The 12,875-nt window shown below is 42.7% G+C and overlaps 1 protein-coding gene across 2 annotated transcripts; it reads right to left on the bottom strand.

Moving 5' to 3' along the window:
* Nucleotides 1-6,278: 6,278 nt before the first annotated feature.
* On the bottom strand, nt 6,279-12,538 carry TUBB1 (tubulin beta 1 class VI). Of its 2 annotated transcripts, XM_046679544.1 has the most exons (4): nt 12,482-12,538; nt 8,544-8,652; nt 7,920-8,030; nt 6,279-7,794 (listed from the first exon to the last, which is right to left on the bottom strand). In XM_046679544.1, exons 1-4 carry the CDS (start codon nt 12,536-12,538, stop codon nt 6,716-6,718), a joined length of 1,356 nt encoding a protein of 451 aa, XP_046535500.1. In that variant the 3' UTR covers nt 6,279-6,715. The 2 variants fall into 2 exon arrangements, with proteins under 2 accessions (XP_046535500.1, XP_046535498.1); XM_046679542.1 differs by lacking the exon at nt 12,482-12,538 and having other exon boundaries at nt 8,544-8,844.
* Between the last annotated feature and the right edge of the window lie 337 nt (nt 12,539-12,875).

Below are 12,875 nucleotides of genomic sequence, written 5' to 3'. Positions count from 1 at the left end.
GGCCAGCGTCGGTCAGGTTTTCACACCCGATTTCTTTGCCTGTGCACCGACTTGGGCGAGCGGTGTACCTCGCTCCAGGTGACGCACCTGAGACTTGACTAAAGTAGCACCTTCTAGTGGTGACGTTTTGGGGTAGATGACCGGGGGAATGAGCAGCCCAAGTTTCCTGACTTGTGAGGTCAAGCAGAGTTTTGTAGAACCGGAAGGGTGACAGTCCCAGTAACAGTTGCTGTTTATTGAGCACTTACTATGTGGCTGGCGTGGCTATCCACGCTTTTCGCACTTTGTCTCTCCTCCTCCCGACCCTGTGGCACAAATGTCAGTATCCTTCTATTTGGTTCTACTGTTTCTGCAGGTGAATAAACTAGCCGGAAAGATAGCACAGCCTGAAGGTCACCCCGTTAGTAAGAGTGGAAGTAGTGGAGCTCCTATCTCTCTGCCAAAAAAAAAAGAGAGAGAAAGAGAGAAATCTGAAACATAAAAAAAATAGCAGCACCCTCCCCCCTTCCTGTTTTCAAAAAGTGTAAAAAGTGAGCTGACATCTTTTGGAAAATAATATGTTGATGGGAGTCCATCTACCAAACAGGAAGCAGGCTGTTAGACATTTTGCTAGAGTGGATGATGTGCTCTAAGGACTTTTCAGTTTAATTTAGAAACCTTGATTGGAAAGTATTTTCGATGGCAGACTTGTGAAACAGAATCCAGTATTCTCAGGAAAACCTTTAATTAATCAGAGGAAGAACTATTTTAACTCAAAATGAGTATTTTTTCTCTTTTAATTATATATACTTTACCTTGTACGAATAATATAATTAAAGAACAATTTTAAGTAGAGAAATGGAAAAGAAATTATTCATGTTATAGCCTCTGTTAACATTTTGGTCTATTTCCTTTCTTGTGCTGAGGGATTTTTAAAAAATACCTATGCATCTTTTATTTTAAATTAATTTGTATTAAAGAGAGAAAACAGCACAAAGAAGAAAAAGCACAATCACTCATCCTAACACCAGTTAAGACTTTGGTACATATCTTTCTAGTCATCTTTTTCTTTGTGTGGAATCCTTTTGGCGTTAGTCATTTTTGAATCCAATTCTACAATAATGTATAATCAAACCAAAATTAAAAGTATAGAAAGAAAAACAAAAACACAGTAACACAACCAGTCTGGCTGAATTATTGATAATTAATTGTATATTGTCCCTCACTTTCTCCCAGCTACATCCGATACTCCCAGATCTGTGCAAAGGCAGTGAGAGATGCACTGAAGACAGAATTCAAAGCAAATGCCGAGAAGACTTCTGGCAGCAGCGTAAAAATTGTGAAAGTGAAAAAGGAATAATCTGTAAGTTACTGACTTATTTAGAAGAAGAGTTGCCTCTTAAATTTTTAAAGCACTTTTAAAAAATCAGAGTAATTTTAATTTTGAGTTCTGTCCATTTTTTGGTGAGTTAGTACATTTAGAAGTTAGTGGGATAATAATTTAAAGCATACAGATCCTAGAAGTCCCGTGCCATAATAGAAGAATGTCATTTCAGGCCCTGACAAACAGAAGTAATTGGCACATTGATTTTCACTTCATTTAGCAATGCTCAGATAAAGAGCCGTCTTATTTTAATTAAGCCTGTTTCATTTGTCTGCACAAAATCAAATAATTTAGAGGATAAACTCCCCACTTTTGTAATAGCTATTGGAGTTAGATAACAGTTCAGGAGCATGAAAAATTATAGTTCTTTATGTTTTTATTTCCATCACATCTGCTAATGTTCTCACAAATCACTACTTCCCCAACAGGAGGGCTACAAGTACAGACAAGGGTCCTACTATTTTATCAAGCAATAAAATCTGCAAGACCCTGCAGTAAATACCGTTTTGCGAAATTCATTAGGCTTTCAGAGGTTTTAGTTCGTTTTACTTCTCCAAAGATGTTGGCAGTGTAAAGTTACATTCTATGCAATAAAAGACAGTGTTGTGCAGTTGATAAGTTCAGACTTTTGTGCTCCAAACTACTAAAGTGATTGGATCTCTAAACTACTTTCTTGACATTGTTATTTCAAAGATAAGCAAGGCAAATTACCAGAGAGATGTTTTTCAGATTTAATTTTCTTGTTTTGCTTTAAAAAAGCTTCGGACCCACAGTAGCAAGGAAATGTGATAAATATTCGTCCTTTGGCAGCTTGTGGTTATGAGCAATTTTACTTATTGGAACTGTTTCCCCTAAGCACTTTTCATTTTCATTTTGAATTAGTAAATATTTTATTACAAGTCTAGAGATTCAATGTTTTGAATTTAGCTCGTTTTCTAGGGGCTCTCTGTCTAATCTCATCATTCTGAGTAATAAGACCTGGTTTTATGTCAGGTTATTTGTTTTAACTCTGAGCTAACTGAAAGAATCCCTTAGCCTCTGAAGTATAGCCGAGCCAAACGCCACATCTAATTCTCCTGACCTTGTGACGTCCTTGGGGTCAGGAAGTAGTGTCCAGCTCCCATAGATAAAATATTGACCACTCTCCGTATGTCCTGCAGGCCATGCAGCCCCCGCCCCATTAGCACAGGGGGAACTGTGGTGTCTTTTAAAGGCAAAGTCGTTTCTTTATTGCTAGGAGAGTGTTTGGTTTTACTTAGCAGGGAAGCGCTTGTTTGGCTAAGGCCGAGCGTGTCAGGTTTTTACATCCAGGAGCCAAGGTTTATCACCAACCCAGTGAACTGAAGCCATAGTTATATTATACAGTTCATTATAAGAAAGTTACTTCCCATATTCATGTTGAATTTTTAAGAAAACATGAAGGACTAGCAACTGTTGCATTTTCTTTTTTCCTCCTAGGCCCTGACTAAAGCTTGACATGCTACATTTTCCAGGTGAAGATGTATGGGCACATGTTATGGCAGATTGAAAGCGATCTCGCTTCATGGGGCAAACAAAGAATACCTGTCTTGTTAATAGATTGACGATGCCAATAAAGTGAAGCATGGGTCACCCTGGCTGTTGGTTTTTGGTTTCCGTTGGACCTTTTTCTTTTTCTTTATAGGAACTATCTGCACAACTGCAGGATTATGACCATAAGACCCGGGGTTTCTTAAGGGGCAGGGGCAGCAGATTTAATATCTAATGACCTTAGGGATGCAGAAAACATTTTGAAAATGCCTCAAAATAGAAAGTTCTCTTTTTCATGACTTTAATTGACAAAGTTAGACTGTCACTGAGGCTCTCTGGTTGTCCCTTATCTTTGAATTGCAGAAGTCGTGTCCGAGTAGTGGATGGGCTGTTACCCGCTGCCCTCATCCTCTTGTGTGGGCAGCAGGATCTCTAGGTAGCACTGCTTAGCCAGTAGCCTAAAAGAAAATAGTTACTAAAAGAATAGAGTAGAAGGAGAGCTGTAGTTTAGTGGTAGTCACTTCTTAGTGTGCACATAAAACCTCTAGAGGAGAGCTAGTAATTTTAGAATTTAAACACAATGCTTTTCACTTTTTTTTATAAATGAATCTTTATATTCTGGGAGCATTTCATAGGAAATGGGGCAGAGCTGTGGAGTAACTATCGAGTTGATGGCCAAGCTGAAATTAAAATCTAAGGTTCTTGACCGCAGGTTCCGGGCACCATGATTTCAACAGTTTGGTGGTGTTTGCATGGTGAGTCATTTATTCGTTAAATATTTAGGGATGAAGAATTGTTGCAAGTGTTTTGTCTTGATCTTTCTTTCAAACTTGGAAGGACTTGGCTGAGTAAAACACCGTTGCAAAGTTAACTGCTTGATTTTAACTTTTTGGAGAGCGGAAAATTAATTAGAACAGGAAATTTTGAAACACTTTTCATCTTCTGCAGCAGGACCAGTGCTCACCACGGTACTTCAGCTTACAAGAACTTATCAGGGCTGCTCAGCAATACAAGGAGGAGCCCAAGAAAATGTCTTTGTTCTCCGCTTCTGGAGATGCCTTCCTGCCCCAGGATGCTTGACCTGTAGCTTTTATTTAATTCTCGGCACAGGACGGACGCAGAAGGAGGAGCCCCAGAGTGAGTGGGAGAGCTGGGACGCTGGGCAGTAGCAGCTTAAGAGCCCCTGAGCCCTTTGCCTCGGGGCTGTTGTCCTGCTGTTTTGAGATCAAGGCACCTCACTTGTCAGTGCTTCATCCCCAAGAGTAAGGTACTAGGAAGCATCTTTCCTTACAGAGACAGAAATAAATTAATCACAAGGCTGTCGGGCCGTTGATACCGGACAAATGAAGTAGCTGATAGGCAAAGGGTTAAATTATTCCAGACAAGTAATTAGAGATAAGTCGTTTGTTAGGGAGGCAGACAGGCTAATTAGAGGTGAGACTTAGGGACAGGGCTTGTGACATGGAAAGGATGAACTGAATGAAAGACAAATTTATTGTCCGGCAAAGATTCTTTGAGGCTCATTGTCTGTGATTAGAAGAAGTCCTGAACTGATACTGTGGAGAGGGAAACTTCCTGCACCCAGCCCTGCTGGCTGACCGCTAGGATACTGCGTCCAGGTCCCGGGGCCCTGTCACAGCTCGTTGTGGGTATTTCACTAACCAGGTGGGTGATTTTGAGGGCATCGTTAATCTCTTCACTCCTGCAGCGTTCTTGTGTGTGAAATGAAGGCATCGGACAAGCTCTAAAACTCTGATCCTACTCTCCGTCTCTGAGAGACCAGTGTCGCCGTAGCAACCATATGGCTAAAGGAATCGGCGCTTCACAATCAGAGGGGACGCATTTCTTTTGGTTTCTAGGGTTTTTTGTTGTTATTTTTTTTAATCTATTTCTACCATATGAAAGAGTAGGATGGTGAGATGCATTTTGAAATATTTTTAGCTGCTCAAGTTAATCAGTCTGGGCAGTTAGGCTCCAAGAAAAGGAATTCATTTAGTCTGAAGTAAAGCAGTTTAGCCATTTAAAATTGAATTTCTTTGTACTTTAATGATCACTATTGATCAAACGAAAATCTTTACAGTAATATAAATCAGTTTTTTTTAATTAAGGTCTCTAGCCTGCCTTGCATCTATTTAATTGCCTTTTTAGATTTGAGAAGGAAAGTCCTAGAGGAAGCACGTGTATGAATTCTTCCATAATCACAGGTTGTAAGTCTTTTTAGCATCTAAGGAAGTTGTGAACTTCAAACTAAGAGTATAAAGGTGCAGTTTCTTAGTAAGCCTTGCTTTGTTCTTAGTGCTTCTTGAAACCAAGTAGAAAGTGTTTAAAACTTTTTTAAAAAATTTTGTAAATAAGAGGCATATGATACCAGCAGCAAGACTTAATTGTCTCTCAGTACATATTTTAGTTACATGCTCCTGATGCATATGTGAAAAGAATGAAGTCTCCCAGAATGAGCTGCTGTTATGCACCCGCCTGCTCCCTTCTTACTGCAGATTACAAGATCAAAGTGGGAGGGCAGAACCCTGCTGCCTGCAAGTAACTTTCCTGCAGTGAGGGTCGGACCCTCTTCCCATTCCCGGCTGTGCATGGATCAAATAGTACAGCTCAGTGGTAATTCTAGAAGGCCATTAAAACCCTTATGGTCCTGGAAGGGATGGCAGTGCTGTATGTCAGAATTAGGTAAACTGTAATTAAGAAGTTATGGATGATTTGATTATGCTCTCGTGTACTTGGTCCTGTTGTAATGTGAGCAGATTAAAATTGTGTAATGGTTAAAGCTGTGTCATCGTGCAAACATTTATGGCAACTTCTGCAAATTAATTTGAACTGTAAAAGTTCCCTAATGAGATGATGTCCTCCGTAACTGAGAAGGACACTGCAGCCGTTGCTGCTTAATTCCTGCGTTTGAATGGTTGCTGGGAGTGCAGTGTGCCCTTCTGAAAGCAGGGGCTCCAGAGCCTTCTCAGAAGGTGACTGCTGAATGGAAGTGAAATGGGCGTTTTGAAATAGCCTTTACAAGGAAAACCCAAGATGACGATTAATGAATTCCCAGAACCTAACACTAATAGGAAACTTATATAAATATATATGTTAAAAGCTAAACTATTCTAAGATCTTGATTGCTTGTTTTTGTTTTTGATGTCTGGGCCGGATGTTTTTGTGGAGAGGACTGCCACTTTCCTTTCCTCCCTTTTCCCCTCTCCTGTTAGTGTGCTGAAGTGTACACAGGGCTACACCATTTACTAGTGGAAGTTGGCTCACATTTACATTGCTGGGTAGCTCACCACATACCGGTTAGTCACCTGGCTTTTCTGGAAGCTGGCCAGGATGAGAAGGTAGGATGCTGGGCATCATGTGTTATGAGAGAAGCAGAGGTAAGAGTCCTAGCAGCCCCGGGATGCCAAGTAAGGATTCCAGGGTGCTTATCAGTGCTGCTAACGAGTTGACAACGTCAACAGCGGTGGCCCCCCACACGTCCACACGCATAGTCTTGGGGCCTGGCACAGTGCTATGCATACAGTAAATACCCAATAAACATTCTTAAAGGGAGTGCTTTTTGATAAATTCACTTTACTATTTCAAAACAGTTAGTAGAGTGTGCTTTGAATATCAAACTCTTCAAGGTTAGTAAATGCCAGCAGAAGACCCTAATGCCTATCGGTTATTCCCCGGCCCCCTCCCCCATGGGCCTGTGTGGAAGCTGATGCTGAGCGTGTGGGCCCGGGTCCCTGTGCTGCAGTGCGGAATAGGCTCGGGGGTGCTGCAGGGCAACGCTCATCTTAAGAGACACTGTTGTGTGAGTGACTGCACCCTGCAGCTTCCGCCCGCAGCGCCTTGTGCTTAATGCTCCTTGTCTTCTGCTTCCATTTCTGCCTCCCCAGTGACCTCTTCATTTTCCTCTAGAACCGCTTTGGCATCTTGAAATTGTTGGTACTCAGATACCAAATCATGGATGTTACTTTCAGCTTCCACAAATTCGTTTACATCCATCCCCTCACTAGTGTACCAGTGCACAAAAGCCTTCCTTCTGAACATAGCAGAGAAATGCTCGGAAACCCTATTGAAGAGCTCTTGGATGGCCGTGTTGTTGCCTATAAAGGTGGCAGCCATGTTCAGCCCCCGGGGTGGGATGTCACAGACAGCCACCTTGACATTGTTAGGGATCCACTCCACAAAGCAACTGCTGTTCCTGGTCTGCACGGTGAGCAGCTGCTCATCCACTTCCCTGGTGGACATCTTGCCCCGGAAGATGCAGGCCACTGTCAGGTAGCGGCCACGGCGGGGGTCGCAGGCAGCCATGGTGTTGCGGGCGTCAAACATCTGCTGGGTGAGCTCGGCCACTGAGAGGGCCCGGTACTGCTGGCTGCCTTGGGCTGTGAGCGGGGCAAAGCCGGGCATGAAGAAGTGCAGGCGGGGGAAGGGTACCATGTTCACCGCCAGCTTGCGCAGGTCTGCGTTGAGCTGCCCTGGGAACCGGAGGGAGGTGGTTATGCCACTCATGGTCAAGGACACCAGATGGTTGAGGTCGCCATAGGTGGGAGTTGTCAGCTTCAGGGTGCGGAAGCAAATGTCATAGAGGGCCTCGTTGTCGATGCAGAAGCAGGCGTCTGCGTTCTCGATCAGCTGGTGGATGGACAGCACAGCGTTATATGGCTCCACCACCGTGTCGGACACCTTCGGGGAGGGCATGACGCTGAAGGAGTTCATGATGCGGTCCGGGTACTCCTCCCTGATCTTGTTCATGAGCAGAGTGCCCATCCCGGAGCCCGTCCCCCCACCCAGGGAGTGGACGATCTGGAAGCCCTGCAGGCAGTCGCAGTTCTCACTCTCCCTCCTCACAACATCCAGGACAGCTTCCATCAGTTCCGCTCCCTCAGTGTAGTGGCCTTTCGCCCAGTTGTTACCAGCCCCCGAGTTACCTGTGGCAGAAAGCAGTCGTGGTTACCTGGCCCAGAGAAGGCAGGGGGTGTGGGGGTGGAGAGAAAAGGGTACCACTAGGAGGCATCCTCATCTCCTCCTGGTGGAACCTTCCAGAAAAACCTACCATGGATAAAACTGTCTGGTTGAAAGAGAGCTCCCAATTTGCTGGATCGGATGCTATCCATCGTCCCAGGTTCCAGGTCCACCAAGACTGCCCGGGGCACGTATTTTTTACCTGTGTAGAAAAACAGGAAGAGGTCAGCAAATTGTTGTTTTTCTAAAAGTTAATGTTTCATCAAAATAGAACCTTGTGATACTGGTAAAAAAAAAAAACCAAACCGGTATTCTAGAGATCGTCTTTGGTAGAAAGAGATTTGAAATCATATCCTTGACCCCAGCAACAATCACAAATCTGTAAAATACCTTTAAAAATTTTTTCCCTTATTGTCTGTTTTGTTTGTTGTATTACCAATGACAGAGAGTCCTTTCCTATTAGAAATGATTCTGGTTTTTATTTAAAAACTAGAAAGGAAGGTTGGTGCTTAAACTTGGGTTAAGACGCGTGCCCCTGTTCAGTGACTTCTTCACCAGGCCTTGCCCTCAGACGGGGCTTGGGGACCTGTCACTCTCAGAATTCTGCTGCTCTGCCAGGACGTTACTCATGTGACATTGCAGTCTCATGGGCCCTCCTCTCTCTGACCGTGTTCCCAGGGCTGGTGGCCACTGCTACCAGAGCATGGCATCCTACCGTGGGCCTCGTTGTAGTACACACTGATCCTCTCCAGCTGCACAGCACAGTCCCCGTGGTAGCTCCCAGCTGAGTCAATCCCATGCTCTTCACCAATCACCTCCCAGAACTGAAAGCAGAAAGAGGGAAGGTCAGTGTCCAGAGGGACCCTGGAAAAGGCCATGCTGGTGCCAGTGAGCCAGCAGATTGAGCAGAAAGATGGAAAATGAGAGCTTCTGAACCTGCTTCCCTGGGTCGACTTGACTGTCCCTTCCCAAGACATTCTTTTAGGCTCTTTTCCTAAACGCCTGCTCCGTGGCCTAATTCATTTTTTGCCTCTACTAAACATGAATATGAAGACTGCATGTATACCCACCTAACTCCTTAAATAAAATGTCGACACATAAAGTATTAAATCAGATTTTGCTCCTATTAAATTCAGGCCTTTGTATACATTAAAGCTGTTGTTTTAGAATTTCACGTCAGACAGCGTATCTCTACTTGTGCTTATGGTGCCTCAAGCTAGGAGAGGATAGATGCCAATAAATGAAAACAGACTGAATTCTTATCTGATTTCACAATAATATCTCCTTTCACTTTGGGGATTTATTTTCACAGTTTTCCAAAAAGCCTACAACAAGGACATGTATGCACCATTTTAAGCTACAAGCGTTTTTGATAATCAGTATGCACACAGTTCAAAATTATGCATAGCTGTTCTCTTGTAACTATTTGAAACATATTACACTTTCAATCACATATATTGTATTTATTAATATAGATATGTACCAGGCTCTTAATATGGAAACAGTTACTGAGATGGCCCCTTTTTATTGCCCTGGAGAAGCACATATTAAAGTGTAATGAAAATATATTCATTTATGTTAAAATCCCCAAGTGTGTTTCCCCAACCATATCTTGTAAATGATAGCCCTGCTCTGGCCATGGTCTTATTAACAAAACTCTATTTTACAGCAGATTACCAGCAGTGTTCAGAGTGTGGAAGAATAAATAAATTTAAGTTCTATGACACAACAAATTAAATGTGTCTTAAAGTTCTTCTGGCCCCAACTAATAAGTAGTCGCTGGGGCTCTAACCATTAGACCACACTAATTCTGGAGTAAGTGCTAAGAACCTATCTAGACCCAGCACTCCCTCTCGAGGTCCTCTCTACATATTATCTTCCACCTTCGGAGCAGTGGGGGCTTGTGCCTCCCAATTCTGTGTGTGTTTTGGTTACAACATCGTATCACTGTGGCACAGAAGGATGACAACTTCTTTTCAAGCAGTAATATTCTTTGCCCCAGGTTTTAAACACCTGCATTAAAAGACCTTAGTTTTTTCACAGGTGCATTATTCACAATAGCCAGAAGTTGGAAACAATCCAGCTGTCCGTTGACAGATAAATGGACAAACAAAATGTGGTCTATCCATAGGATGGACTGTTATTCAGCCCTAAGAAGAAAGGAAATTCTGTCACATGCTACAACATGGATGAACCTTGAAGACATTATGCTAAGTGAAATAAGCCAGTCACAAAAGGACAAATTCTGTATGATCCCACTTATATGAGGTCCCTAGAGCAGTCAGATTCCCAGAGCCAGAGAGCAGAATGGTGGTTGGCAGGGATGGGGGAGGGGAGATGGGGAGTCAGTGTTCAACGGGGACAGAGTATCAGCTTTGCAAGATGAAAGGCATTTTGGAGATTGGATGCACAACAATGTGAATATACTTAGCACTATTGAACTGCTACTGTACACTTAAAAATGGTCAGGACAGGGGCCAGCCCGGGGGCACAGCAGTTAAGTTTGCATGTTCTGATTCAGCCGCACAGGGTTTGCCAGTCCGGATCCCAGGTGCGGACATGGCACCGCTTGGCAAGCATGCTGTGGTAGGCATCCCACATATGAAGTCGAGGAAGATGGGCATGGATATTAGCTCAAGGCCAGTCTTCCTCAGCAAAAAGAGGAGGATTGGCAGCAGATGTTAGCTCAGGACTAATCTTCCTCAAAAAAAAAAAAAAAGGTCAAGACGGTAAATTTCATGCTGTATGTGTTTTACCATAATTTTTAAAAATTTTAAAGACCTTAGTTTTAATGCTGTTCATAGTAGTAAAAGTAATTTCAAAATAGCAAAGAGAACAGTCAGACAGCTGTCCCGCTGCAGGAGTGGGCATCTGACGATTAGGATGGGAAGCTGTGGGCTCTGTCTGTTTTCTTAGTTTCAGCCAATTGAGCTAGATACTTGGTAGAAAAATTTAAGAGGGGAATGGGGAGAAAAATCATTCATCCTCCAGAGGGTATATTTTAATTATTTCTACTACTGGACACAAAAACTTTTAGGTTTCCCTATTTAATTTTCTGTTGCATACTAAATGGAACAGTAATTGATCTTTTTTAACTGTATAACATAAACTGGGAGAGGAGGAAAAGATATCTTACTGATACGGTATAAAAAGTTTCCCAAGGAAACTGGACAGCCACACGCAAAAGAACGAAAGAAGACCATTATCTTTCACCATACACAAAAATTAACTCAAAATGGATTGAAGACTTGATTGCAAGACCTGAAACCATAAAATTCCTAGAATAAAATACAGGCAGTGCACTCTTTGACATCAGTCTTAGAAGGATCTTTTCAAAAACCATCTTTGCTCGGACATGGGAAACAAAAGAAAAAATAAATGGGATTTCATCAGATTAAAGAGCTTCCACAAGGCAAAGGAAACCAGGAACAAAATGAAAGACAACCCACCAACTAGGAGAAAGTATTTGCAAGTCATATATCCGACAAGGGGTTCATCTCCAAAATATATAAAGAACTCTCACAACTGAACAACAAAAAAAGACACAACCTAATCAAAAACTGGGCAGAGGATATGAATAGACATTTTTCCAAAGAAGATATACAGATGGCCACTAGGCACATGAAAAGATGTTCAACATCACTAATCATCAGGAAAATGCAAATCAAAACTACACTAATATATTGCCTTACACCCGTTAGAATGGCTATAATCACTAAGACTAAAAGGAACAAATGTTGGAGAGGATGTGGAGAAAAGGGAACCCTCATCCACTGCTGGTGGGAATGCAAACTGGTGCAGCCACTACGGAAAACAGTATGGAGATTTCTCAAAAAATTAAAAATAAAAATACCATATGACCCAGCTATCCCACTGCTGGGTATTTATCCAAAGAACTTGAAATCAACAATTCAAAGAGACTTATGCACCCCTATGTTCATTGCAGCATTATTCACAATAGCCAAGATGTGTACGCAACCCAAGTGCCCATCGACTGATGATTGGATAAAGAAGATGTGGTATATATGATGGAATACTACTCAGCCGTAAAAAAGACAAAATCGTCCCATTCGCAACAATGGACCTTGAGGTTATTATGTTAAGAGAAATAAGCCAGACAGAGAAAGACAAACACTTTATGACTTCACTCATATGTGGAATATAAACTAACACACAGACAAAGAGAACACTTTAGTGGTTACAAGGGGGAAGGGGGTTGGGGTGGGCACAAGGGGTGAAGGGGTGCACTTATAGGGTAACTGACAAATAATAATGTACAACTGAAATTTCACGTTATAAACTATTATGACCTCAATTAAAAAAAGTTTCCCAACAAACTTCAGAAAACTGTTTTGAAACAAATTACTGTTTTTAGATATGAAAAGTTTGTTGCTAAGGTGATAAAAGTAAAAATGGTTGACATGTATTATACACATGTAACTGTCGACAAAATCAACATGAACTAAATTAACCCTTTAAGCCTTTACTGTTTCCTGGTCTCTTTAACCAAAGGCACTGTTTTATAAATAAAATATTCAGCAAGTGCATGCACTCCTCTGGGTTCATTGTCTCCCTGCTAACTCAGGGTATTTTCTTAGTTGGTATCCCTGTGAACCGTGGTAAAGCCAGTGCTAGTCATCTGACTTTCCTTACCTTGGCTCCGATCTGGTTACCACACTGGCCGATCTGAATGTGCACGATTTCACGCATCCTGGCTTTGCACCCAAGTGTAGGATCTTCACGGAATCCTCAGACTCGGGGAGAGCCGCCCTTCACTGGTGTGAGCCCAACACAACTCTGGGCGTCGCAGGGATGGGACCAGCAGACCAAGTTATCTTCCCAGTGTGACCCAAGTACGTCCAGCCCCGAGGCCCAGCCCCACCCTTCTGCTCTGTGCCTATCATCCTTGTGGGGTGGGAGGCAGTGGAGGGGGTGAGGGGTCAGGGGGAAAGTTTCCTCTCCCAACACACAATATTGCCTGGTCATTTCCTAGAGTTCAAGGCCAAAGGCTGCTGTCATGCACAGTGCCTGGAGGGCCAGCACCAGA

This window comes from Equus quagga, chromosome 12, assembly GCF_021613505.1.
Source record: "Equus quagga isolate Etosha38 chromosome 12, UCLA_HA_Equagga_1.0, whole genome shotgun sequence".
Taxonomy (NCBI): Eukaryota; Metazoa; Chordata; class Mammalia; order Perissodactyla; family Equidae; genus Equus; species Equus quagga.
The sequence above is the reverse complement of the archived record's forward strand: the minus strand, read 5'-3'. Positions and strand labels throughout refer to the sequence as shown.

Bases quoted from the DNA above. Each gene is read 5' to 3' on its own strand.
- TUBB1 (XM_046679542.1), bottom strand. From the start codon at position 8,805: ATGTCTTGGGAAGGGACAGTCAAGTCGACCCAGGGAAGCAGGTTCAGA. The intron at 8,031-8,543 runs GTAGGATGCCAT...TTTTCTACACAG, and splicing joins GTACTACAACGAGGCCCACG to GTAAAAAATACGTGCCCCGG. The intron at 7,795-7,919 runs GTAGGTTTTTCT...TTTCTGCCACAG, and splicing joins ACCAGACAGTTTTATCCATG to GTAACTCGGGGGCTGGTAAC.